At 49.4% G+C, this 27,786-nt stretch overlaps 2 protein-coding genes across 2 annotated transcripts in view; one reads left to right on the top strand and one right to left on the bottom strand.

The window, feature by feature from the left end:
• Positions 1-417: 417 nt before the first annotated feature.
• On the bottom strand, positions 418-17,131 carry AARS1 (alanyl-tRNA synthetase 1). Its single transcript, XM_081922624.1, has 21 exons — positions 16,983-17,131; positions 14,784-14,946; positions 14,000-14,188; positions 13,045-13,190; positions 11,673-11,864; positions 10,589-10,733; positions 9,372-9,517; positions 8,649-8,757; positions 8,384-8,534; positions 7,621-7,745; positions 6,992-7,136; positions 6,496-6,674; positions 5,725-5,838; positions 5,156-5,362; positions 4,193-4,377; positions 3,783-3,891; positions 3,420-3,533; positions 3,050-3,169; positions 2,414-2,500; positions 2,085-2,198; positions 418-1,212 (listed from the first exon to the last, which is right to left on the bottom strand). The coding sequence occupies exons 2-21, from the start codon at positions 14,925-14,927 to the stop codon at positions 1,027-1,029; spliced, it is 2,907 nt and encodes a 968-aa protein (XP_081778750.1). The 5' UTR covers positions 14,928-14,946; positions 16,983-17,131; the 3' UTR covers positions 418-1,026.
• Positions 17,132-25,490: 8,359 nt separating this feature from the next.
• The window catches only part of STARD8 (StAR related lipid transfer domain containing 8), a 67,947-nt gene continuing 65,651 nt past the window's right edge, over positions 25,491-27,786 (top strand). Inside the window, exon 1 of the mRNA XM_081922623.1 lies at positions 25,491-25,697. Coding sequence (XP_081778749.1) covers positions 25,653-25,697 — 45 coding nt within the window. The 5' untranslated portion in view covers positions 25,491-25,652. The remainder of the gene's footprint in view (positions 25,698-27,786) is intronic.

The raw sequence follows: 27,786 nt of genomic DNA, 5'->3' as shown, positions 1-27,786 counted from the left end.
CCCTCTGGCAGAACAAAGAAGGAATTTGTGGGTCTCCACTACCCCTTTTAGTTAAGCACAGCCTCCTATGTCATCCAAACCAGCAAGTGCAATTGGCAGTAACTGGGCTTGATTTCCCCAAGCCAGCTTCTGAAACAAGCAGCAACGATGTGGGAGGAAGCGATGGGGTGAGCACCTGAACGTGAGGCTGGCTAAGGCATGTTCCTGCTTACGCACTTCACACTAGACCATGGTTTAGCACAGGCATAGGCAAACTCTGCCCTGCAGATGTTTTGAGACTACAATTCCCACCATCCCTGACACTGGTCCTGTTAGCTAGGGATGATGGGAGTTGTAGTCCCAAAACATCTGGAGGGCCGAGTTTGCCTATGCCTGGTTTACCGTAACCGTTGTTTGGTTCCACAGCAACAAATGCACTTAAACACACGTCTGTTCATTTATTCAGCACTGAACCTATTCTGATCAGAAGACCTCATGCCAGGGCAAGTCTGCCCAGGTAAGGCTTTGCTACAACAGAGGTTAACACTACGAACTGAAGAAAGGGTTTCCCAGTTACAACAAAAGACATGATAGCAGCCTTGATTGCTCACCCCCTGCACATGCTCACGTTACAGCAAATGCTTCAAGTGCTTGAGCATGGGCGGAGGCGGCTGTGCAGAGCCCCCTTCAAACGGTGCAACAGGAGCAACACTGCAGAATTCAACTTTAGAATGTTAGGAAGCATGTATGTGTCCCAATGGCTGTGTGCAAAAAAAAGGAGGACACCCAGTTGGCAGCAGGCCCCTTGAGGCAGCTCAGTTATCACCGCGACAAGAGATCAGAACTTGTGCAGTCATGGGCTCTGGTGTCCTGTGATCAAGTCATCGCCTTACAGGGCCACCTTGTTTGGTTAGTACCTGAGAGGCTGAATTTAGAAGGACAATAATGTGCAGTCTTTGTCTCCACAGACATAACGCTATAGTAGAACTCCTAACCTATTGGCCAAGCAGACAGTTCCCTTTCTGAGTTTGCCCCACAGGCTGGGGATCAGTTCTTCAGCTCACCCAGCTTGAGCTTGGCAAAGTCTGTTGCCAGCTTCAGGGCTTCTTCAAGGCAGTCGGTGTTCTTGCCGGTGGCCTGGGCAGAGAGGTCTTTCCCGCCCCCCCTGCCGTCCATCAGCCCAGACACCTGTTGCACCCATTCGCTGGCCTTGAGCCCTTTGCCAACGACTTCCTGGGAAAGAACAGAGACAGCCTGCATTAGAGTTCTGCACCTCTTAGTTCTGAGAGCTGCCAAGAATATACAAGATCCTGTGATTCTCAGGCTGTGCAGGGAGGAGGGTATTGTTGTCATGTGCCCCCCAGAACTGAACAACTAAACAGCATGCCCAGAGAAGGGTGAACCAGGATAATGAGGGGTCTAGAAACCAGTCTTATAAGGGAACAGTAGAACAGTTGGGGACTCTCCACCGCCAAGGCTTTGAGGAAGGAAAGGGACTTGCTTTCAACTTCCCCCACCAGCCCCCAATAAACTTCTCTCAGAAGGGGCATGTATGCCTGCAAATATCCAATTCTGCCAAGTTACGGCATTCCTTGACTTCCCAAATAGTGAGTCGGATTCCCCACACCCCAAATGCAACCTGCCTCACACTGGTACCAAATCTGCTAACTTCCAGAGTGCTTTGGATCAAGGTGAGCTGTCTTCTGGAGTGCCAACTTGGGAGTCCAAACTGAATTTTCCAGTTGGTACACACTCCTTACTACAAAGCTTCCAGACAAGAGGCCAGATTCTACAGGAGTATGAAAGCTTCTCTCTTTAACACCCTCCAAGGACAAAGAATGTCAAGACCAGAGGTGAGGAACCTTTCTATTTCTCCTCTAAAGGCCTCAGGGGGAAGAGGCTGGGATTGGAGGCTCCTCACAGTTGAAGCAGAGCCTATTCCTCCAGTTACCAAAATTACATCTGCTGAAATTAATGAACATGACCAAGTTTAGCCAATTAATTTCAGTGGGGCTACTCTGAGTAAAGCTTAGATAAATACCACCTTCTGCCTGGTCAGTTGGTGCCCCAAGAGTGCTGAATCCCCACTCCCATCCCAGGTCTACCTGAGGGACTTGGCATAAGCAGGTGATCTTGCCGGCTTCATTATCCACGGTGAACAGCATGGCTGCTGTCTGAGGTGAATGAGTCTTCAACAGCTTCAGAGATTCATTAAGTGCCTGCAGAAAGACACAGGCATGGTTACAGAGAACACATGCTATGCACAGTCACGTCTAATTCTCAGATCTTTGGGCAATTTGCAGTAGATCAGTAATTCTCAGTGGTTTGACAGGAGCAACTTGCTTGCAGCCACAGCAAGTTGCACAGGTTGCCTCCTTGCCCGATGCACCTCCGCCCCCTGTGCAAAGGCAACGAGAAGGGATTTGGGGGATACCTTTGCAGAAGCACCGCTCTCCATTTCCAGAATGACCAGTGGCTGGTTGGGGTGAGCCTCGATGAGCTGCTTCGTCTTCTCCAGAACCTGAAGGAACAAAGAGAGATCAGGCCGCCTGTCAGGCTCAGGAACGCTGGTGATGGGAGTGGGGGGGCAAAGGGAAAGCTCCTCTCAAATGCAAAGAGATGCTTCTTTTGTGTTGCAGAGAACAGAAAAACACAAGCAGCATGTCAGGCATAAGGATGTAGGTGTGTGGAAATGCACACACTGCTCTTTGGCCAAGGTGAACACTCAAAGAGTGGCTGGCAGCAACTGAAATCTGGCAAAAAGATCTGCTGTGTTTGGACTACGCAGCAGGTGAGAGATGGGTGGGTGGGTAGACCTCACAGTCTGCTCTGGTGGTCCAGGCTCTTCCCTCCAGAGAGAGGGAGGAGAAGCTGCAGGTGGGCTTAAGCAGTGGCTGGAGGCTAAAGTCACACAACAGATAAGAGCAGCCACATTTCCCTTTTAAAACAGTCTGAGCGAAGGGGCCCCCCTTTCCTGATCACTGCTTGCATGTGCTTTCAAAAAGGGAACACTGCCATTTCTACCCATTTCCACTCCCTTTGCCTATGACAGTGGGATGGGAGAACTCACTCGTTTCTGGATGTCTGCTTTGCAGGCACGGTCAAGGTCGTCCATCACCTTCTTCAGGGCTTTGAGGGCCTCTCGGAGTTCATCTTTCTGCCACTGGGGAATGACAGAGGTGGCCAGCACCTGCAACCAGAAGGCGGCACTGAAGCCACAGCCCACGTTTCACAAAGGACAAATAATTTGTTGTGTTCCCAGCATGTTCGGTGCGGGTCCAGATGCCTTCCACATTTAAGAACAAAAGGAGAGCCTGCTGGAATAGGCCAGTGGCCTATCTAGTCCAGCATCCTGTTAGCAGTGCTCAAGTGACCCCACCGACTTGAGAATTTGGGGGAAAGGGGCTGATCCCGCCTCTCCCCTCCCCCTGCTCTCTTACCTCACCAAGGTCTGCGATCTCGCGCTGGACTTCTTTGTTGGGGGCGGTCTGGACCTTCACCTTGTCTTCCAGGTCAGAGAGTAGCTTTTTAAGGATGTCCACTTTCCTCAGTGCCTTGGGAAGAGAAAGGGGGGGGGTCAGGATTTTGAGGTGGCATTGGAAAGAAACGGTGGCTTTTACTCTCCCACAAGCCTAGCAGGGCCACTGCGGTGTGCTCCCTGTGGAGTGTTCCTGGGGCCAGACAGAGAAGGCTGGACAGCCATAATTAGTGTCCAGGCCTGCAGGTCCCCACCCCATCTTTTATTTCCCCATCTCACCCACAGCTTGATCCTTGCCCACTGCACCTGCCCACCCCCTGCTCACCTTCTGTGCTTCTGCTCCGGTGACAGCCACTATGCGCCGGATGCCCTTGGCAATTGCTTCCTCGGACACAATGACAAAGTGACCGGCGTGAGCAGAATTCTGCAAGTGCCTGTGAAAATATCAGCAACTGAGAAACACCACAGACATTTACAAGCATCTCCTGACTTGGCAACTGAGGGAGCTTGATTTCAGAGAGAGGGAGACAGATAATGGGGGTTTTGTTCTGGGAAGGAGTGAGGCAGCCTGAGCTTTGGGTACAGGTGAAGACCCCCTTTGACCCACCCTTTGCTGTGTGGAGCACCAAGGAGAACAAGCAACAGGCACTCCCATGGGTCCACCATTTGGCAGGGCAGCTCTCTTGCTATGGATCTGGAACCCTCCTCCATCCTAAGCTCTCCTGCCAGACTTACGTTCCCCCACAGAACTCAACCGACGTCATGGCACCCGCACCGCTGGAGGGGTCAGCCAGCATATCCTCAATGGGGATGCCGATCGAGACCACACGCACAGGGTCAGGGTATGTCTCGTCAAACACTGCACGGAGGCCCTGGATGGCTTTGGCAGCTGCCAGGGGACAGTCTTTGGCATACACGACCTGGGGAGCAGACCACTGAAGTTAACAGAAGTTAAGGGCAAGCAAGAGCACAGGAAGAGTCTTGCTGGATCAGACCGCAGACTGGTCTAAAACAAACATAAGCACAGGTAAAAATCAGGGGAAGAGTAAATGAAGCATGTGGGGATAATACTGTTACACCTCATAAGATTGCTGTAAGGATCGATGAGATAATATAATGGGGAAATCAGAAGATAAATGCTGTATTTTATTATTCAGGCATTCGATCTGTTGCATAAAAGGGAATGGAAAAGCCCATGCCACAAGTGGGTTTCCAGTGGGTTTCTGGCTCAAAGAAGGAACATTCTTTGGAAATGCCTGTCACTGTGGCCTCTTGTCAAAGATTTGGAGGCTCTAAGAACAGGACCTGGAAGCTCTCAGCATCCTCAAAACAGCGGTGGGGAACCTTTTGCACCCAAGGGGCTGCATTGCCTTCTTGCAATCTTCCAGAGGCCACAAGGCAGCCATGGGTGGGGCCAGAGGAAAGAATGGGCAGTGCAGTGAACACAAATTTTACCTCCGTGCAGGAGGCTGGTTTCTACACATGCTCCTCTCCACCCAGGGAAGCAGGAGTCTTGGTCACGGAGAACCATTTCAGCCAGGTGAAGACACCCCAAGAGGGGGCAAAACAGGACTGGGGAGGGTCCCAAAGGCCAGCTAGGGAGGCCGAGAGGGCTGCATTTTGTCCCTGGGCCCAAGGTTTCCCACCTATGATAGAGACAAGCATGCACGCACCAGCCATACCAAGTTTCCCTCCTACCTTGGCTTCCTGAATCATCTGATTCGCAATTTCTTCCGCCTTCTTGATTTCCTGGGTGGACATGGCTCCCTTGGCTGTGAAATCAAAGCGCAGCCTGTCTGGAGCCACCAAGGAGCCTCGCTGGTCGGCCTCTCCCAGCACAGCGCGTAAGGCAAAGTTGAGGATGTGGGTGGCTGTGTGGTTGCTCATGATGGGCCGCCGCCTGGGCTGTGGGGGGAGCAAGAGACGAAGGTGAGCAAAGAAGGGAGGAGGAAAGAGGAAGCCGTTCCCCCTCCACTAGTGGCTAAAAGCCGCGGGGATCAGGTTGTGGCCCACCCACCAGCTTCGTTGAGGGCTGTGGATTTGTGGAAAAAGATGGGAGGTGGCCTACTCAATATTTGCATTCAATATCCAGGATGATTTTTCTTGATTCTTTTGTTTCTTATATTTTATTTTATTGCACCACAATTTGGAATGCAATAAAACTCAGCGTGTAAGAAGCAAAAATAATGTAATGAATGACTGAATGCACAGAAAGGGTGGGATTTTAGTCTGAAACGCCTTCAATGTCAAATCCACAAGCCACTCACCTCATCAACGTACAACCGCACAGTGTCTCCCACCTTCAGGCTCCCATAGACAGTGCCCACGTGCAACACATAACCTCCGCGCACTTGGACGTTCTTCACCGTGAACTCTGTCTTCTGAAAAAACCAAAGGTAGACAAGAGCCGATGATTGGCAAAGGCAGGAATGGGAGCCCAAGGCCAGGCCAGTGTGGCTCTTTCTTCCCACCAAGCACCACCAGCAGAGATGCACTGGATTTTAAATGCTTATGATCATGCTGCTTCTCCATCACAAGTCTACAAACCAACTCATGAAAGTAAAAAAAATCAGTGACATTATTAAAATATCATGTGAAAACTTACTATGCTTACAAAAGCGTAAAAGAAAAAGAAAGCAGACGTAAAAATGAAAGCAACAATCAACCAAAGAGCAGGACATGGTTTTCAAAAGGGAAAAGTGCAGAAGCTGCACTTGTAAGCACCAGAAATCCTGGTGAAGATGCTCTTGCCTCGGCATCTAGAGGACAACTGCGTTGGCGGCCTCAAACGCTTGGAGTGCATTCAACACATGAGGTGCTGACATATAGATGGATCTCTCCATGGTCACCACCTCTCCATCTCGAACAACTGACACAGACTTTCCAGACCAGGCAGGTTTAACAAGGGACAGAACCTCCACCACTATTCTGGGGCAAAATAAGGCAACATGCCACCAATTTCAAAAGCCCCCAAAGCCCTTCCCACCACCAGACTCCAAGTCCCAAGACTCCCAAGCAGGTCCGCGAGCCCAACGTACATCCTCACTGCCTTCGTCCTCCTTGACAAGGTAGCCTTCGTCGTACGTCTGCCCGCCCTGCTCAGCATAGAAGCAGGTGTGGTCCAAGACAACCCCGCACTCTTGGCCCGTGGACACCTCCTCCACAAAGGCCTTATCCCGGCGGAGGGCTTTGACGGTGGCCACCGCACTACTGAACTCTGCACGTCAGAAAAGAAAAGTGGGAGTTAGCAAAGCAAGAGTCTCTTGCCTGTACCATGACCCTTCCCCTTATAAACAGTCACAAAATTAAACAGAGAAGAAAATTCTGAACCGAAATCTCCTAATGTCAACTTACCCACAAAAAAATTAATAACAAACGAACCCTATCATTTCCACATCAAGCTTTTTGGTTCACATTCCTCAATTATTAATGGGTTTTAGGTATAAAAAGTATTGACAAGGGAATTCCTTCTGACATGTTCCAATGCATCAAGAAAACGATGTGCTGGATGAAAGGGAGCTACTTAGAACGCACCATAACTGCCACTGAGGTCCGATGTGTAGTTGTATTTCAGAGAGTCATCTGTGGCCTCCAAGCCCTTGGATCGGAGTTCTTCAATGGCGTAGATGTCCAGCATGATAAGATCTTCATCGCCACCTCCCTTGCCCTGAGATTTGAGCTGGGAATGTAAGCAAATCGAGGGTGAAAAGCAGGCCAAGAAGCCCTCGGCATAAAAGCAACCACCTCAGATACGGGCAACCTGTGGGCCACCAGATGTTATTCAACACCAAAACCCATCAGCTCCAGACAGCATGGGCAGCGGTCAGGAATAATGAAGAACTGAAGGGCACACAGTTGGGGAAGGCTGAGGCCAAAGCTGCCTACTTTGGCAGGCAGCTGCCTTCCTCAAGGTCCCAGACCAAGATCTCTCACAGCCTGTTTATCCAAGCTATGTCCTGCCACCCTTCCAATTCCTGGCTTTCGAGGATATGAATCACACGCTACAAATGCTGCTATCACTTGCCCTTTCCTGTGCAAAGCTGACCAATGGAAGCTGCAGTAGAAGGTGGTAATAGCAGGAATAGAAGTGCCTTGGGTGGATATGATGTTTATCTGCGTCAATACATATACTGTGTTCAGAGCTGGCGATGACCAAGCCCTACCTGGGCAGACTTCCTCTCCTCCTCAAAACCCTCCATGTCCACCTTCAAGCCCTTCTCTTCCGCAATGAGGCCGGTCAGATCCACAGGGAAACCGTAGGTATCATAGAGCAGCCACGCAGTGTCTCCTGGGGAAGGAAAAGGATTGCAGAAGAGTTAAACCCGCAGCACAGCTTCTGATCAGCTCATGCTCCCTCTTGTAGGGTTTTTGCAAGTCTCATTACTAGCAAGCCACAGCTGCCCTGCTTTCCTGGCCAAGTGCCCATTTCCCTTCACTGCCGACTCCTGGAGCCTTCACGCAGACCAGGGCAACTCTAGCAAGGAACTTGCTTCACTCGGAAGAGATTTGGATAAGGAAAGGAACAAAGAGCGGGAGAAGCAGCCATTGTCTCCTCTCCTCCAAAGTTCTGCGCAAGAGAGAAAGAGGGGAATGATTCTCTCCCATTAACCTGCTCCATGCAAACACCCAGGGCTGGGGGAAACAGGCAAAGCCTTGCCCACACTTGGCCCCCAAGGGAAAGGAGGGTCGTCCTCTTGTGGCCTGGCCCAGCTCTGCACTGTAAGCGGGACCTGTTTCTCTCCCTCCTTCAAACCACCACCTTCTACTTAAGGCTCAATTCATCACAATGCTTGCAATGAGAAACGGGTATTCTCCTCCAGCCCCCAACCCAGTCAATGAGTTGAATTTCCCAAGCAGCAGGCGGCTTGGCTCACTTCCTAGCATCAAAGCCATTTCCACACAGGGGTTGCTGGCCTTGGGCCATACCAGGAATAGTCTTGCAGTCTCCCAAGCTCTGAATCTTCCTGTCGAGGATGCGGCGCCCTCTGTTGAGTGTCTTCAGGAACTGCACCTCCTCTTCATTGATGATGTCTTTCACCATCTCAGGGTCTTTCTTCAGCTCAGGGAAGGCATCGCCCTGAGAGGAACAGGAGCTGTTAGCTAAGTGAAAGCAGCTCCCTGCCTCTCTCCCTCCATCCCAAAACCTGGAAGCTTCAAGAGCAAAGGAAAGAGGACAGGACTACAGATTTACCAGGGACTGCACCACCACGTCCACCAGGCTGGCAAAGAATCCCTTGGGGGCGTTGAGTTTCTCATGGGCGTAGCGCACAGCACGTCGGAGGATGCGCCTCAGAACATACCTATGCAAGGGGAGCAGAAGGCAGAGGCTGGTCTTAGTGGCTCCCTACACTCTGGAAAACACCTCAGGCACCCCCAACTTTTCGCAGCACAAAGGACTCTTCCCACTCTTTCTGGGCTTCTAACCCTTGTTTCTCAAACCTGGGTCCCAGCTGTTGTAGGATCACAACTCCCATCATCCATGACCACTGGCCCTGTTAGCTAGGGATGATGGGAGTTGTAGTCCAACAACAGCCAGGGGACCCAAGTTTGAGAAACACAATGTGAATCCACACATAAACTGGGTTCCTGTCCTTCCTGACAAGACCAAGGGCTCCTAACACGTCTTTTTATCATCTTCAGACAGCCCACCCGTGTCAGGGCAACCCCATTCACACAAGACAACAGGCCAGATTAGGGTTCCCAGGACAGACAATGTGGCAACAGAAGGGAATGGCTGGGGGGCTAAAGATGGGGAAAGGGAAGGCAGCTGCCACTCAAGGCAGTTTCCCCAATCTGCCTATCTGCAGGGCTGGTCCTGACTGTGATTTTCAACCCTAATCAGCTTAGCCACAGATGCTACATCCTTTCTTACCCAGCCCCTCACCACAAAGCTCCACACAGCCCACTCTCTCACCCCCTGCCGGTGTTATCAGGCCTTCCACCGTCTGAAAGAGCCACCGTGATGGTTCGGGCGTGGTCAGCCAGGACACGATAGGCCATGTCTATGCCATCAGCATCATCCTCCCCGACCTGCCCAGTGTAGGGCCTGCAGCCAGTGCCCTACAAGGAAGAAGGCATGTAGGTGACGTCCAAGAGATGAAAGAGAAATGAAATGGTTAAGGAATCAGAGCAGGTCTCGGAGATTACAGGCATTACAGGTTTTTCTTTTAAGATTCTCTGACCCTTTGCTTATTACTGTTAGTCGCCTCATAATCAAGCTTCTCTGAGCAATGGGCAATGAAATTAAAATTACACATCCGACAGAACCCCATGTCAAATAGTAGCATAAAAATTATTTTTAACAAACCCCAAACCACCAGTATCAGGGTAGAGATTAAGACAAATGCAGCCACAATCATCTAACAGAGAGCTAGCTACAAAATCATCCTCTCTGAGCAGCAGTGGGAGATCTCTAACGTACAAGGCTAGAGTTGCCCATGAGGCTGCTTCGGCCAAGCCACACCCATCCACCTGAGACCTGGCATCAAATGAAGGCAGGTAAAGACATGGATCCCTGCAAAGAGCCGAGTTTGCAGGCCCCACTGAACAGCTGAACGCCTCATGTCACCTGCTGCCACTGTGATGCCAGGTGACTGACCCTGCCCACCTGTCAAGTTGGCCCGTTTGGGGCAGGGGAGGTAAGGCTCCAGCCCACCAGCCAAATCCAGCCCCCCACTTCAGTTACAGAGGTAAAGCATACAATGTAATGCCACCAGAAACTGGAGAAATTGAGGTGTTAGTATAAATTTTTAGAAGATCTGCATGTATTAGAAAGCACTGAAAGGACCCTGAAATGGCTGATGGGACTTGGGAGTCCAGCATCTAGAGGGAAGCAAGTTTAGCGCTGGAGTTCCTTCTACCTGTCCTCACTGCTCTAGCTGCCAAGAACTGATGCAGAAACAGCAGCAGCAAAGGTCAGTCAGCCACATGAGAGCTACCAGGAGGAAAGCTACCAGGAGGAAAGCTACCAGGAGGCAGATAAGAAAACGCTGTGAGTTGTGAAATTCAGTGGGAGGAAGGTGAATGTTGTTATGTCCCTGAGCCAGGAGAGCCTCAGGGCAGCGAGATACACTCCATCTAGAGAGAATCCACATATTAACAGATATACTTGCAGCACATCTGGGCAGGTACCTTCTGGATAGCTTCAAAGTAGGGCACGAAGAGATCTGTGTCGTAGTTGGACATCTTGTTCTGAAGCACCGACACCAACCTCTCCAGACCCATGCCCGTGTCAATGCTCTTCTTGGGAAGAGGTTTCAGGGTCCCATCAGCCTCTCTGGTACAGGAGAGAGGAAGAAAAACGCTCCATGATTCACACAGAATAATGCAAACAGAGGGCTGGTTCAGATGCTCACGTGTCTAAGCTTAATAAGCAGAGACGTGAATGAGCCTTTTGCCTGCGTGCTCACCCCATTCACTCAAGCATGGAAATGGATCAAAGCATCTCCCCTGATGACAGTTTCCCATTTTATCCAAACCAGGAATTTACTCTTAACAGCTCTGGAACAAACCTGGAGATCAGCCCAAGCTCAAACCACATCTTCATATCCAGGCTTGTTCTAAAGCCGCTCATTATAGTTTTCCTGGTTTGGATGAAGAGGTCCACAACCAATTAAAGTAACAAAAAGTAGAGCGCAAATGGGAGCTTCTCTGGTTTCGAAGCATCCTGTCACAGCCTTTGCAGAAAAAAGCAACACAGAACCCTCCCTCACACAACCAACCAGTATATGGTTGTCCTACTGTACTGACTGAGGAGCAGCTGTTTTCTCAGACATTATTTATATATCATTTTGGAATCTGTCGCTAACATCTGCTGTACTGCTGCAAAGATCAGGACAAAATTCTTAGGAATGAAGGGTGAGGAATAAATAGCCATGATCCAGGCCACTATGCTCAACACCTAAATCCGTGAAGACAGGAAAGTTTCCTCACTGGATGTGGAGTCCAGCATTACCTGCAAAGCAGGGGGAGAGGTAACACACCACAGGTGAAAGGCATCAAAGGGAAAGAAGAAGCTGCCTTGAACAGAGTCAGACCACTGGTCCATCAAGCTCATCTTGTTTCTGGTGACTGGCGGTGGCTCTCTGGGGTTTTTTTTTTGCAACCCCACCTGGTAATGCCAAGGATTGAACCTGGGACCTTTTGTATGAAAAGCACCTGATCTGCTACTGCACTGCCACCATGCTATAGGAAAGGAAAACAATTCTTGCACCACCTGTTGTACTGTATGAACACCAGGTTCCAGATCTCCAGCACGTTGGGATCATCTTGATTGACGAGATGGGCAGCATCCCTGTCCCCGATTCGGTCATAGTGCATCTCGCTGCAAGGTCCACATGGCCCCGTGTCACCCATTTCCCAGAAGTTATCCTTCATGCTGCCCGGAAGAATCCTACTTTCCGCCAAACTGCAAAAAAGGAAATGGCCAGTGATGCAAGGAATTCCACAAGTTACAGGTTCCTTGAACTGGCAACATCCAAGCCATTTGAACTCTTTGACTTGCCCAGGTAACATCATCTGAAAAAGTATCACTGTCAGCTTCATCATGTTAATTTACCTACAACTCTGGCTGCATGTGGAGGCCACACTAAACTATGGCTTAGCAAGATGCAAACAAGCCTAGCCTTCTCCCAGACTCATGCCCCCACTTCTCGGTCAGGAAGAAAGAAAAAATCACTTTTGATTAACCATCGTTTGTTGTGTCTGAACCTTAAAAACTATGGTTAATCTTAACTATTAGTTTAAAATCATAGTTTATGAAGTTGCCTTGTTTAAACTAACCACAGTTAAGATTAGCCCATAGTTGTAGGTCCAGACAACATGCCAAGCTGCAGCTAATCTGAAGTGAAGGTGAAAGCTTCCAAACTCCACCTCCAGGCCACATGGGGAAAGATTAGGCTCATTCGCAACCTTGCTCAATCACAGTTAAGCATGAAGCCCAAACATAGCCATTGACTAGAAGAGAGAAGCATAGACGCATGGAACTGTCGAGTTGGAAGCGGACCCAAGAGTCATCTGGTCCAAGTCCCTGCAATACAGGTATCTCAGCTAAAGAATCCCTGACAGATAGCCATCCAACCTGTTGAACAGCTCTTACTGTCAGAAAGTTATTCTTAACCTTTGACTTGATTCTATTGGCTCAGTTCCCCACCCCACTTTCTAGAGCAACAGAAAGCCAGCTTGCTCCATCTTCTAAGTGACAGCCCTTCAGATATTTGAAGATGGCTCTCATGTCACTTCTCAGCCTCCCTGTCTTCAGGCTAAACATACTCAGCTCCCTCAACCATTCCTCATAAGGCTCATTTTCCAAAACCTGTATCATATTGGTTGCCCTTGAAATTCAGGTCATGGCAACGCTTGGAGACATCAAATGGCATTTTATAAATAGGATTTCTGGATTTCTGCTTGAGCACCAATGCATTTTCTTTGCCCCCTTTGTTTTTTTGTGGAAGACACCAAAGAAATCCTGGGATCATCCTGATGGCCCCTTCTCTTGCCATTCAGGGAGTGGGTGCCAAGTGCAATTCCCAGTCTTCTTGGCACACAAAGGCAGCTCTTCCTGTATCCTTTGGATGTCCCAAACTCACCCTAAATCCAGCCAGATTTGCTTGCAATCCAAATCTGGTTGCAGGCCAGCGGCTTCATTCCCACCAAAGTATGTGACATATAGCCTCTCAATGGGGATGCCGAATTCTTTGGTGAGCAGGTCCAGGGCAAACTTGCAAGCCAGTTCCTGAGTGGAAGAAAAAAACAGGGATGGGAAAGTCTTGACATGGAGAATGACATACTAACTTCTTTGACGAGTTTGAGATATGAGCTTTAAATTCTACAGCAGCCACTGCCAGCCAGAACACTGAATCAGCAATGCTCCTGTTCCTACAGTGACCAATCAGATGCTTGTAGGAAACCAGCAAGCAGGTTTCGGGCACCACTTCTCATTGTAGGTTGGCGACACACATGGCAATATTCCTCTACTGAAAATATTCTCTATTAAAGGGGCAAGTTGTTAGCTTAGAGTTCCTGCTGATGTTTTCTATGCACAAGGATTGTTTTCCCCCTTTATGCGGAAGTATTCAACCATGTATGTAAGCCTACACCTAGATCCTGAAGTAATACAGCCCAGATGTTGATCATACCAGAGAGAAGAACTTGCAGCTGCTGTGCAGGAGACTGAGGCTGGGTAGGGTGAGCTGCCCAGGATTTCTAAGGGGAAGGAGGCCACTGGAAGGGCAGCATCTATGCACTGTAGTTCCCTGTATACTCCCAACTCTTACCTTTTTCCTCTCACTGAGCACCACCCAATCATTAAGGCCCCACTTTTTTCTTTGCCCTCTGCTACTCCAACTGTTACCAAACCATTCCTAATTCTGCCATAACAAACATTTCAACCAGCATAACCTCTAGATGTATGATCTGCCAGCAGCACCACCACCAGCAGCAGAGCGTGAATGGCTTTAATTTTAAAATATACACATTTGCCAAACATTTTACCAGCTGGTTACCTGCGTTTGTACAGGCAAAGGCCACTGGCAATGCCCTCACCTTGAAATAATCTCCAAAAGACCAGGAGCCCAGCATCTCAAAGAAAGTGTGGTGGTAGACGTCCTTGCCAACGTCGTCCAGGTCATTGTGCTTTCCGCCAGCCCGGATGCACTTCTGAGTGTTGGCCGCTCGGGTCAGCTTTGCCATGGGGTGAGAGGGGTCAATTGTGTTGAGGAAGATGGGCTTGAACTGAGAGAGAAGGAAGAAGAAGACTGCCTTCAGCTCAGCCTCTAGGCAGAAGAGGGACTTCAGGCAAACGTGCCAACAGGGACCCAAGAGATCAAATGGCACTTTTGTCTGCTTCAAACCTACAGATGATCAGTGCCATTGGTCGACCCCCTAGTCCTAGGCATGTAAAAGGGAACGGGTGGCGCTGTGGTCTAAACCACTGAGCCACTCAAGCTTGTTGATTGGAAGGTCAGCGGTTCAAATCTGTGTGATGGACTGAAGTCCCATTGCTCTGTCCCAGGTTCTACCAACCTAGCAGTTTGAAAGCATACCAGCGAGAGTAGATAAATAGGTACCACTGCAATAGGGAGGTAAACAGCGTTACCATGTGCTCTGGCACTCTTCAGTGTCCCACTGCACCAGAAGTCATGCCGGCAACATGACCCGGAAAGGCTGCCTGCAGACAAACGCTGGTTCCCTTGGCTTGTACCCCATAGTCTAGTTTGACTGGACTAGTTTGACTTAACTGTCCAGGGGTCTTTTACCTTTACATAAGACAGGGGAGGAAACTTTCTCCAAACCATTCATAATTCTGCAAACGTTTGTCATGTCTGACCTGATTCATGCCGGCGTTGGCAAAGAGCAGAGTTGGGTCATCCATCGGGATGGTGGCTGACGAGTGCACATAGGTGTGCTGGTTCTCCACAAAGAAGTTGATGAACCGTTGGCGGATCTCACTGGCTGTTAACGTCACCTCCATCTTGGGATCACCACTCACACTGGGGAGAACAAAAAAAGGGGGCAGGGAGAGAAAGAAAGCACTTCAAGGCAATGTTGAAAATCTTGTATAAAACACCAGCTGGAGCAGCTCAAGTTAGAATTCAGATCTCAGCAGTTGCTACCAAAGACATCCTCCAATGGCTTCTGGCTTGAAGGTGAAACCCTGACACAATTCAAGGCAGCCTGACCATCAGTCACCAGACAGCTTGGCTCCTAGATACACTGGAAGAGGGGAGGTTTTCCCCATGTTAATCTCTAAGGTCAACTAAAAGCCCTCAAATCACACCCGGACAGCTTAGTCCAGCCTCAGGCAGTGCTGCTTATGAATTTACATAGGCCTCATCTCCAGTATACATTTAAAATAGTCTCATATTAACAACACATGACTTCTCCCAAAGAATTCTGGGAACTGCAGTTGTTAAGGGTGCTAAGAGTCGCTTGATCCATCTTCCCCTCACAACAATCACCGGAGTAGTTTAACAATCAGTCCCTCTTCCCAGAGAACTCTGGGAAATGTAGTTCTGTGAGAGGAATGTGGTCTAAGTAAGATCTCTCAACACCCTTAAAGAACTACAGCTCCCACAATCGTGGGAAGCCATGACTGTTGAAAGTGATAAGATATCACTTTAAACGTATAGTGCAAGCATAAACGTATTGCCCATTCCCTATTTTCTTTGTAAAAACCACCATGGGAGAGCAGTTCTCCAGCCCAGAAAACGAAAAACAGCAATTGGCCTATGGCAGCTGCAAGGCCTTGGTAAGGCAGTCCCTTCTACCCAGACACCCCTGGCTGCTCCTTGCGCCCTTTTGCCACATTCATAATGCTGCCCCCACACATCTGGCTTCTGCATAGCAAGAGGGCCAGCCAGAAGCAGCTATGGGGAAGGGAATAGCTATCTGGAAGAGGGACAGAGAAAACAGATCTCGCCCTTGATCTCTGCTACAATCTGGCAAATACAAGGAAAGCTAAACAAGTCTGGCAAATACAAGGAAAGCTAAACAACTCCCCAGAACCACCCACAAGGTGCCTGCAGAACTGACATAAAGGTCTGGGCTTGGAGGGGAAGGTGAATTCATAGCCAGGCTTATCAGCTAAATACAGAGTTGGAAAATTCCTTCCAATACTAAAACCAGGCATGAACAAAACTCACCCATAAAATCCTTCTACAGAAGCACATTAGCACTACCCTATCTCTGTGAGGAAAACTACTACCCTACTTCCAATTCTTACAGGGAATCCTTCAAAGAAAATAAGAGAGACCAGAGCCTACGCAAGGCAAACAAATGGCCCCAACCACAGTGGACCACAAGACAGATGCCAGAGTAAAAAACCTTAATTTACCGGGTGAATACAGATGACCAGGCGCCCTGCATCAAAATCTAACCGCAGCACCACCACGTCAAAACTCGGCAACTTAGTTGCCTCCACTGGCACATCAAGCAGCAAGGTGGATCCTGACGTCCCACTGCCTCCCTAGAGATCTGACCAGAGATCTGTGTTGGCAGGAGAAGGGAAATGGGACAGCTTGCCAAAGGGTAGGTGTGTCAGAGGCGATGCCCTGGTGACTTTTTGCCTTTTTGACAAAGACCACCTTTGCCAACTGGGCGCTGGGGATGATGGGAGTTGTAGTCCAGAAAAAGAAATCAGAGTCAGAGTTAGCAAAAACCAGACAAATGCATAATTTCTCTCTCTCTGTTTTTGTGAATGTGTGAGTGTATGTGTATGTGTGTGTGTATACACCCACCCCCTCCACCCTGACACCACAGAATGAATGAAGCCACTGCTGGCTTCAGAGACCCCGTCCCACAGGCCAGGCAGCTGTGCCTCAACTCAGGGCTGTCACCCCACGCCAGAACCATGAACCAGACTCCCAGAATCCCCCGCGGCTGTGGCCCTCAGGCAGCCCCAGGAGACGCAGCTGGCAGCGAGCACCGCTGCCTTCCTAAAAGTGGAGAAGGATAAGAAAGACCCCTCAGCCCCCAGCCAGCGCCCTCTCCCTCTTCAGCCCCCCTTCCAGCCCAAACGCCTCCGCACCTTTCCTGCCGCTCTCCAGTCAACCTTTCCACGCGGAGCCGGAGCGACGCTCTTCCACTGCGCACCCAAACCTGCTGCGGGGTTTTTCCCCCTTCCTTAACCCCGCCCACGCCGCCGGCCAATGAGGCTCAATAGCCGGGCTGCGGTTGCTCAACGCGGCTGCCCGTCAATGTCACGAAGCGCGGCGCTGGCGAGGCGCGAGGGCTGATGCAACGGCTCTGAAACCGCAGTCACGTGGCTCCCCGGGAAAGGGCTGAAGGCGGCGAGGAGGCCGCCATTGTGGGCAGGACGGTCCCGGCTGAGGGGTGTAAAGCAAAACGTCGCGGGTGGAGGCTGTTCCCACTGCGTCTCCTGCCTGATATATAGGAAGGGTACATGTATGACGGGATCTTTCTCCTCCTCTCCTCTGCACCCTCCAAATCAGCTCTGCAGGGTTGAGAGACCTCCCAGAGAAGATTTTTGGGAGTGCACAGGAGCAGGAGGGCTGCTGATCCATCCCTTACAACTGTACAATTCTGTGTGACTCCTATTGTGCGTTGTGCAAAGGTAGGGCAGGTCCACGAGAGCATCCCAAATGCTTCCTTGGTTCTCCTCAGAGCACTGCTGACGTGCATCATGCTCACCAGAGGGCGTCCTTGCCCTGTTTGAATAAAGCAGGAGAAAGCAGAATTTCTAGCATAAGCCCCGCGGGCTGTTGATAGGGGAAGATATCAGGTACCCAAGTGGCACTGGCACTTCCTCATTCATATGCTTTAAAACGTTTGTTGACTTTGGGTAGGAGATGCTGTGAAATCCCTTCCGAGTGCAAAAAACTGTCCACAGTTGGTTTTTTGGGGGGGCCTGTTCTTTCCTCCGATTCCAGTTGTTCACCAGAATAAGAATGTAATGTGGTTGCTTCATGCCCAGCCAAGCCCTTCAGATTCAGATCCCAGCCTGGGACTGATCCATCCAATGCGTTTCATGCACTTGCAGCAGTGTAAGGCAGGACGCCTTTGCTAGCTCTCTTCATGACCTGGGTTTGTCCTTGCTCCTGCAGAAAGCCTGTGTGTATCTGATTGGAACGCAGAGCGGGAGAAAAATTTCAGTGCTAAATGAGTGTTTGGACATGAAGGATGCCTCTATTGTGGAACGCACAACACAAAAACTCAGAGGCTTCACCTTGGGAATGACAGAAGGCCTTTGGGAGGAGAGGAATCTGGACCTGGTCTCTTTAAAAGGCGTTCTTGGATTCACTGAGGGTCTGTGCTCACCAGCCCTTCACTTCTAATAGAACTCCATTTGCTTTAGGACCACCATTTCCTGACAGAAAACATACACAGCTGGCTATGAAAAGAGGACAATCTTTATACAGTGAGAGACTCTAGGATCATCCACACTTCCCTTTGCCCCACAATTCTGTTTGGCTTCTAGGCAGGGGTCTGAAAGGTTTTTCTTTTGTCCCTTTGCTTTCCTTGGGAAAACCCATGACTTAACGCTGAATCAGAACAAAGTCAAGCCACAGAAAACCCAGTTGATGCTCATTCCCATTCAGCAATAAACCACAGGTTTTCCTGGGGAAAGCTGTGGAACAAAGGAAAAACCTCTCAGACCCCCTGCCTACAAATCACAGGACAGTGTAGTTGAGCCCTGTGTGCCATCAGGAGTACACCTCTGCTTTCTATCTATGGGGTTTTCTATTCATTTGTTTATTTACTTGATAAAATTTATGCACCACTTGATTGTAAAAAATCTCAAAGCAGTTTATAATGAAAATAAAACATTAAAATTATCAGTAAAAACTACCTTTTCAAAAATTCCATAAATAAATAAATCAGCAATAAACTAAAAACATGCATCAACATTCTACATGCCTGGACAGGCTTACCTAAGCAAAAAAAAAAATTCAGCAGGTGCCAAAAAGCATACTGTGAAAGCTCCTGGCTCGTGTCAATAGGCATGGAGTTCCAGAGTATAATGGAGCAATGCATGTGCTCAGATACGTGTCAGAGGCTTTGGCAGTCCTGTTGCTCTCCGAAAGATACTGTTCCTATAGCCTACTGTTGTCAAGCCTCAGAACGTTGCATACAAATATATGGTCAAATATTAAGAAATGGGTCCCCAAATACATGTTTAGCTCCAGAGTGGGTTCTGGGTTTGAAAAGGTTGAAGATACCTGGTCTATACATCTTCTTATTACAAACAAAATAGATCTGAAGAGGAATGAAGAGCCCCTCTAGGGTTATATTTAAACAACAAATGCCACAGTCCCCCTGCTGACAGTGATTCTCTTCAAATGCTTGCAGTTTTTCAATGGGCACAGGCTGATGATCAGTTTTCCTCTTGTTCCCTGGAAAGACCAACCATCGAGGGGTTTTTCTGTTGCTCTACAACAGCCAAGGGCATTGACAGCTATGGCAAAGCTTTGCTCCCTTTGCTTTATCTCAGCAGATTCAAGTGGGAGAATTTATATGTAGAATGTGAAGAGGACATGTTCAGTTTTCATGTGACCATGGATAATCCTGGCATTTATTTTTTGCAAACTTTTCAGATTGTTTGTTCCTGTAAGTTAATGAAAGAGATGAATTGTTACGATGTAGGCCTTAGTTAGCTGAGCAGGCAACAGACTCCTTAAGTTTTCAAACAAATAAAAGCGAAAGACAATGGGAACCTGTGGCCCTTCTGACCTTGTTCAATGCCCAGGGCTATTTTCCTAGAAAAAGAGGTGCTGGAAATCACCATGAACACCTCTCTGGTTCTCTTAGAATGGCAATGGAGAGGTGTCGGAACCCACCTGAAAGGTGCCAGAACTGAGTTTCTGTGAGTTCCCCCTGAAAAAAAGCACTGCCAGCTCCCATTATCTCTGACGGTTGGGAGTCCAAGAGCCTCTGGAGGGCCACATGGCTCCTATCCTGGAGTTGGAAGGCTGCAACAGCGCATTCTAGCACATGCAGAATGTAAACATGTCAAAGGACTTGGGTTCAGGCCTAACCTTCCTGGTTTCTGCAGGTAGGCAAATGGCATGAAACGACTGTGAATTTTGCTCTTGCTCAGCCTTGGCTTTCTCCTCTGCTTCTTCCTTGTGACCAAACAGAGTTTGCATATAAAAGTGGGACCTCCCCTTGACCCACCCACCCACCAAGGGCGCCTGCTGGCCAGCTGAAAAACCGCTGGCATGTCCTGTATGTGGCTTAATGTCTTCAGCTCTCTTCTGATTCCACCCAGCTATTTCTGTCCCACACATCAACATTCCTTCTCTCCCTCCCTGGCTTCCAGTGGAAACTGCAAGCAGACACCACCAACTTAGATGGCTTTAAAAGAGGACTAGGCACATTCATGGCAAAACAAGGCTAACAGGGACTGCTAGCCAGGATGGCTATGCTGTGCCTGCAGAGTTGGAGGCAGAAATGCTTCTGAATACCAGTTGTGGGAAATCTCAGGAGGGAGGGAGAGCCCTTGTGCTCGAATCCTGCTGGCCTCTGTGACGCTGAATAAGATGGGCCATTGGGCTCTTCTGATGGTCTGATGGAACACACACGCTTCTTGGAGGAAGCACAGTACCTTAAACACACAGCCAGACTTTGACTTGAAAAAGAAAGACACACACCTATTCCTCCAGATAGGACAAAGGAAGGAAGAAAAAAAGGTCTTGCCTGGTAGGAGTGGGGAGAGCGTCGTTTCGAAAGATGGCAATCCAGGAATGCGAAAAGCTTTCGCCTGCATGCAGTTCTGCCTTTGTGCAGCTGGTTATAGAAATGGCCTCTTTAAAAGTAATTGCTTTGGTGCATCCTCGGTCCCCTCCCCTCTCGGCTGCCACACTAAGTGGGAGGGTGGTGGCAACAATTATCAGAGATTGGCAACACCATAGGGCTGTTGTGTTGCAGCTGGGCAGTGAAGGGAGTGGGAGAGGCTTCTCTTAGGCTTCTGCTTTGTCACACACCCCAGTTCTTGTTTCCCTTGCCTTCTGCCCCTTCTCCCCTCTGTGTTGCTCCGTAAAAGGACCTCCCTCTGTGAAGCAGAGTGCTTCCTTCTCTTCTGCAAAGGCTGAGCTTTGGAAAAAGCACTCACATAGCAATGCTGCCTCCCTAGAAAAGGGGGAAATAGAAGACTTTGATCCACAAAAACCACCCCCCTAGGCCCTGATGGGTGAAAGACTATAAACCCAAATCTCTCCCCTGAGGGCCACCCCACCCCTCAGCCTTCAAGGCCTGAGCCCAGATCCTGCAAAAACATGTGATGAGTCAAGTCCTGCAGAGATCTGGCAGTGGCATCTTCCATGTGTTGTGCAGTGACTAGTGATGTACAGGGCCTTCTTCCGCCGTGGCTGTTTCTGCATTACAGCAAAGTCCTGATGGCAGGAAGACGCCTGCTGGCCCCTGAGCTAAAAGGGGAGCCTCTGCACAAAAATGTGAGGCCATCAAGAACTATTTCTTCGCCCCCGCCACCCCAAAAAAGGCATCTCCACTAGCATTTATTCATTTGAATATATTAATTCTCTCCAGCAACTATGTTTCTTCTTATCCCTTCTTATGTTCCTCCCGTATGCGTGGTGTCTCTTGTACACATTGAGCCACCCGTCTCTGCCACTCCTGCTGTCTGCCCCAGAGATCAGTGCCAAGCGAGTTTGAGGCAGCTGTAGCCCCGAGGATGGAATCTCAGGGCTCGATGCCATTTCCAGCTTCCGGTTCTGTAACGAGCCTCGCTCTCTATCTCAGGAGTTGGCATGTGCTGCAGAAATAAATTTTCCATTTATTTTTAACTTGCTCGGTAAGTGTGTATGCGTGTGTCTGTGTCCTTCTGTTTTGCAGCGTTTGGTTTCCACTTGCAGAAGCTGTGAGGGCCATGGGGGCAAGCGGTCAGCCTCACCAGGGGCTCCTCCTCTTCCTCCCAGGAGACCTGGCCGTCCACAGGGCATCCGCCCCGTGCCTCAACCAACGTCTGACTTGGACTGCAGGTTGTGGGTGGCAGTTATGTAACCCTCCTCAGACAACATCGGGTAGTTTTGCATCAGGGAAGCCAAGCAGATTATGGACAGAAGAAAGATGTGAGACCAAAAGCAAGCCGGGCAAACTCTAGAGCTAGTGATAAAGCTATACTCTCCATGCCTCCTGCTACATGACTCAGGGTGCAGAGTAATGTACAGCTATCAGTCTTGGGGGTGGCAAAAGGAGCGTGGCCTGAGAATTCATGGGTGAGCAAATATTTGAATCCGACTCCAATACCAGTACAGTGGTACCTCGGGTTACATACGCTTCAGGTTACAGACTCCGCTAACCCAGAAATAGTACCTCGGGTTAAGAACTTTGCTTCAGGACGAGCACAGAAATCGTGCTCCGGCGGCGTGGCAGCAGCAGGAGGCCCCATTAGCTAAAGTGGTGCTTCAGGTTAAAAACAGTTTCAGGTTAAGAAAGGACATCCGGAACGAATTAAGTACTTAACCCAAGGTACCACTGTACCTCCTATGGCACCCACAAAAAGCCTCAGAAAATCTCCCTTCCATAACCTGCAATGCAATGCAAGACAATTTCTCTTCCTGTTCAGCCCCTGCTTCCTCAATTCCATTCCTGCGTCCAACCTCCTTGAACACAACCGCATTTCACTGAGCACCAAGATGGGGCTCTGCCCTCGTTCCCCTCCTGGGCAGAGGAGAGGTGCAAAGAGCTTCTCCTTGTGAGCGGGGTGTCCACATACGGCCATAAGGTCTGTTTGCTGCCTTCTGCACATTGTTTTTTTGCCAGTGTCCACACACTGTTGTCTTCAAATTGTTGGTAAGCCATTCTTTGGGTGTTCTCAAAGCGTCTTTTAGTTGAACATTTATAGGCCATTGTTCTACATTTCACAATGCCTTCCAGAACTTCTTCTTAATTTAATTATGGTGGATTTTAATGTGATGGCAGAGAAGGAAGTGTGTTAGCATGGACCCCTTCCAAACTGAGGCTGGACAGTTTAGGTGTTAAGTATTTGCACAACTGGACTGCTTAAGTGTCTGTCGTTTATTTGCAAGCGAAGAGGATGGGCAACTCAGAAGGAGCCACCTCCTAGGCCATGCCCACGTAACCTCCTAGGCTCTGCCCAGGTGCCCCGCCAGGTCCACCAGCCCCCACTGGATGCTGGGAATCGGAGTCCGGAGAGTTCTGGAGGGTGCCACGTTGGCCCCCCTGGCTTAGAATAAACGTAGCAATGGAAATGTTTGCCAGCAAATTCTGGTGCCGCATGCCCCTCCCTCACTTGGGCCCTGGCACTGCTCCCACGTTGGCCAGAAGCAAAAATGGACCAAGGGCTTTGTTCTGCCGGAAGGTCCAGCAGGGAAGGGGTCAAGGCCCTTCTGCCTCTGAACTACTGTTCTCCTTCCCCAATGCTGCTGCTGCCACCCTGTGCCTGGCATTTCAAGTGGGCAGGGCGGGGAGGGAGGGGGGAGACAGACAGCCTTTGCTTGTTTCCTTCCAGTCCTCTCCCAGCTTTTCTTCTTCCTGGGCCTCCTTCAGCGGGTGGGAAATAAAAGGTTTTCTGTTCCCTCTATGCTAATAAGCCTGGATGTCTTTGCCACAAGTTGCCTTTCTCTCTCTCTCTCTTTCTGCCTGACCTCTGGGAAACGTCCATGCCAAGGAAGAAGAAAGTGGAAATTTGCTGCACACCAAATGGCTGCTTACAGGGCGCCTTGGGGAGCCTCATTCTATAGTATTTGCCCCCCTCCCTTCTTTTTTTACTAGCAGACATGGAGCAATGCAGAGGGAGAAGCTATGTTAGGCTGGTGCTGCAAAGAGCCACACGGTGTGGCTGTCAAGCCTTGCAGAATTCACTGTGGCATAAACCCCCCCTTGGGCTGGAGCTCAGGTTGGCACATGCATAGAATCACAGAATGCTAGAGTTGGAAAGGTACCCCAAGTGGTCATCCAATCCAGCCCTTGAAATGCTTAGACATATTTTCCGCCGTTTCTGTCAGGGGCTCCTTCCAGGCACTGCGGCTGTTTGGGGGGGGGGGTACCCAACCACAGTTCACTGCAGGCCAGGAAGGAGGTAGGAATAACTTGCTGGTGGAAGCCCCCTCACCTATTGCTCTCCACCCTGTCTCCAGGGAACAGCAGAGCTGTGGGGCAGAGGGAGAGCCTCCACCTGCCTCCTGAGGGACTTAATTGCTCAGTCCCATCAGCCAAGTGCCAAAGGACCCTTGGCACTGTGTAGGACATATTGCACCCTTTAATATGTTTCTAGCCCACCTTCTCCCCAAGCTGGGATTCAAGGTGGCTTACAGCATTTCAAAACATCAGGGTAACTAGTTAGAAACAATACAGTGGTACCTCGGGTTAAGTACTTAATTCGTTCAGGAGGTCCATTCTTAACCTGAAACTGTTCTTAACCTGAAGCACCACTTTAGCTAATGGGGCCTCCAGCTGCCGCTGCACCGCCGGAGCACGATTTCTGTTCTCATCCTGAAGCAAAGTTCTTAACCCGAGGTAATATTTCTGGGTTAGCGGAGTCTGTAACCTGAAGCGTATGTAATCTGAAGTGTATGTAACCCGAGGTACCACTTTTAATTGAAATGCTTCCGTTGAAATACCATTTGCCCCAAAGGCAGCCCAGTGACCAGAGCCTGCTTCTGATGGTGTGGAAAAGGAACCCCCCCTTTTTTATAATTGAACTAAGGCCACTGTTTCTTTGAACTGCTCTAGCAGGAATGATCTGTATGACCCAAATGTCTTTGCAAATTCTATTTTTGCATTTCCAGAGTGTGGAAGATGTCCCTTAAATACAGGACTAATCCTGGAGTGTGAGCCAGTCAGGAGAATGGAGCCAGTCAGGAGGACGATGGGGGCATTTTCACAAATGGAAGAGGAGTGGATGGTAAAGTATTTTTATCGCTGCTCCATTCAGGAGACGCAACTTCTCTTGGTTCCTAAGATTTCCCCCCTCCCGTTTTTAGCCTCACAGCAACCCTGCAAAGTAGGCTATGCTGAGAGGCATCACGGTGTCTGAAGCGGAGCATGCCCAGTCACAAGCAGAAAAAGAAAATGCTTTACTGGGTGAGTGAGCAGCTTCCTGGATACCAGAGGCTCTTCAGCTGCGATTCCTGCAATGCCGGGGGTGGGGAGCTGGATTAGATGACCCTCAGGGTTCCCTTCCAACTTTACAAGTCTGCAGTTCTATGAAACGCCCCCTCATTCCCTCGTCCCCTTCCTCCAACTACAAAAAACACAACAACAACTGCGTCCTTGCACGAGCCAGCGGCCTGGGAGCTGTCTGCACGTGTTCAGAGATCCACAACTCTGGGTTTGGATGCGTCGCTCGCTCTGGTATGCAGGCTTGGATTTCAGATGCTTGGCATGCACGCAGCTGCCTCTTGACTCCTCTATTCCCTGCTTCACAGCAGCCGGACTGGTGCATTTAAAGAGAGAGGAAGGAAAGCCTTTTTTTTAAAAAAAAAAGGGGGGGAAACCCCTCCTGTAATGTTTGGGGAATTTCAATTGGCATCCCAGGCCTTTTTCCAGCCAACGGAATAACGGTGCAGCTGGGTTTGAATTGCAGGGAACGCCTCCTTGCCTGTTTCCCAGCTCCTGCCGCAGCTGCTCCAGGCAGACAGACAGAAGGGCTGGCTGGCATTCCTGGATCTGATGGGGACAGCTCTCCCCTGGGGCCAGAGAGAGACCCCTGGCTCCTAGCTGCTGACCCCCCGCCCAGTCCCGGAGCGCCCCCATCATGCCGTGGCTGGATTTCTTCTGGGCTTGCTTCAAGAGGCCGAAGGTAAGGGAGCTCCCCCTTCAAAACCTCTCTGAGGCTTTCGCCACGGGTGTCAGCTGCCGGGACACTTTCGATTGCCAAGGTCTCCTCTTTGGTTCAATTTCTTCCGCAGCAGATTGCCCTGCCGTGCCTGGCTCCTGTTGTTGCATGTTAGGCAGGGAACCAGCCTGTGGCAGCTAAGTTACCTTTTAAAAAAGGCATTTGACAGTAGCAGCAGCAGCAACAACAACAACACCCATCAAGTTTTAAGATTCTCAAATGCTGCAAATTGAAACATCTCAAACTATGGTTGCCAGAATTAAGCGACGTATATATGATGCCGTTGGCTAAGGCAGTGATGGCAAACCTTTTATAGATGGAGTGCCCAAACTGCAACCCCAAACCCACTTATTTATCACCAAGTGCCAACATGGCAATTTAACCTGAATACTGAGGTTTTAGTTTAGAAAAAAACAACTCATATATTAACATATTTTGTCTTTAAAAAAACCACAATGACAGAGCTTTCAAAGATACAAACAACTTGTAAAAGTTTGCATTAAGATGATCCAAACTAAGTAAGGAAAGCAATCCCAAGTGCTTTCATTGACTTAAAATTATTTGGCAGAGAATTCCACACTTTAATGATTCCCCGCTTTTAAGCTCCAGCCCGAGCAAGCAAGTGTTCTCAGCATGGCCCTCTGAGCGCGTGCAGAGCGGCGCTCCCCATCACACTGCCATTTCCTGAAAGGGTCCTGGGGGCTGCCCCATGTGCTAGCCCCACTCCCTCGCCCAGCCCTGACTGGTCCCTATGCAGGGTGTCCGGCACGGCCGGAGGCTGTGTAAAGACTCAACCTCGCAGGAGCAGCAGCAGCAGGAGGAAGGTGGCTGGTGGCGGCAGCACGCCTCTGAGCGCGTGCAGAGTGCTGCACCCTCCCCACCCGCAGTGGAGGGTCCCCAAGGGAAAACTGTAGCTCGGATGCACTGGGCAATGTCTGCTGTCTGAGGGCTGAGCCTGCTGGCAACAGCAGCATATGAGACTGAATGCCTAGTATCCAGCAGAAAAACCTTCGATCATCAATGCACAGGTTGCAAATGATCTGTGTTTGGGGGAAGGAAGAAGCCTGCACCCCAAATCTCTCCAACAGATAAAACAGGGACAAAATAAAGACAATAGATTTTATTTTTTGGAGAAAATAGGTGTAGCTCGACTGCATGAGACTGTGGGTTACAGTTGCAGGGGCAGAAGAGGCTATCTGCCGTGGGTGCCCCCAGGGTTTTGGCTTGAACAGAGTCCCACATGCTGTGCTCATACACTGAGCTTTAGTTTTGCATGGACTGAGTTCCTATGAACGTGTGCTGATAAGACACACACACACCCCTGCATCCTTGCAAAGGGGGGATTCAGAAGTCAGCCAGAGCTGCAGCGTGCAACTGGTTAGGGATCAACAGGCCGTTCGGGGGCTTTGCCACAAAGAGCCTCCGAAGCCAACAGTTATTTGCTTGCACAAGGCCATTCCAGCAGCTTCTTTAAAAAGAAAACCCAGAAAACCCACAAATTGTACAGTTGTTACTCAGTTGCTGCGGCGGATCCCCACAACGAGACTGAGCTGCTAGTTCCAAGGTAGACAAGTTCTCCTATTTCCTGGGATAGCTCTGTTGGTAGCTCAGCATGAGACTCTTAATCTCAGGTTCATGGGTTTGAGCCACATTGGCCAAAATATTCCTTTCTTTTAAAAAAATAATTTTTATTGATTTTCCAATAAAAAACATCCAATTAGTATATCCAATCATAATACTCCAATTAAAATAAAAAAAACCCAAATTATAGTCCAAATTATAATTATTAATTTTTCGGAGCTCCTCATGGTCTAGATCTCTGAAGCATATCTCCATATCTCAGTGCTGCCTCTCCTCGTTGTTTCTATATTTTCCACATCTCGATTTTGACACTTTATAATTCTACATTGGCCAAAATATTCCTACTAGATGACCATCGTGGCTCTTCTCCAATTCTACAAATTCTACAAATTCTATTATCCTGTGCAGTGCTGCTACCGAGCTATTTTTCACCTTTGGCAAGGCTATTTTGTGCGGTAGGCAAGGCTATCTA

Source organism: Podarcis melisellensis (assembly GCF_964234715.1).
Source record: "Podarcis melisellensis genome assembly, chromosome: 8".
Lineage (NCBI taxonomy): Eukaryota > Metazoa > Chordata > Lepidosauria > Squamata > Lacertidae > Podarcis > Podarcis melisellensis.
The sequence above is the reverse complement of the archived record's forward strand: the minus strand, read 5'-3'. Positions and strand labels throughout refer to the sequence as shown.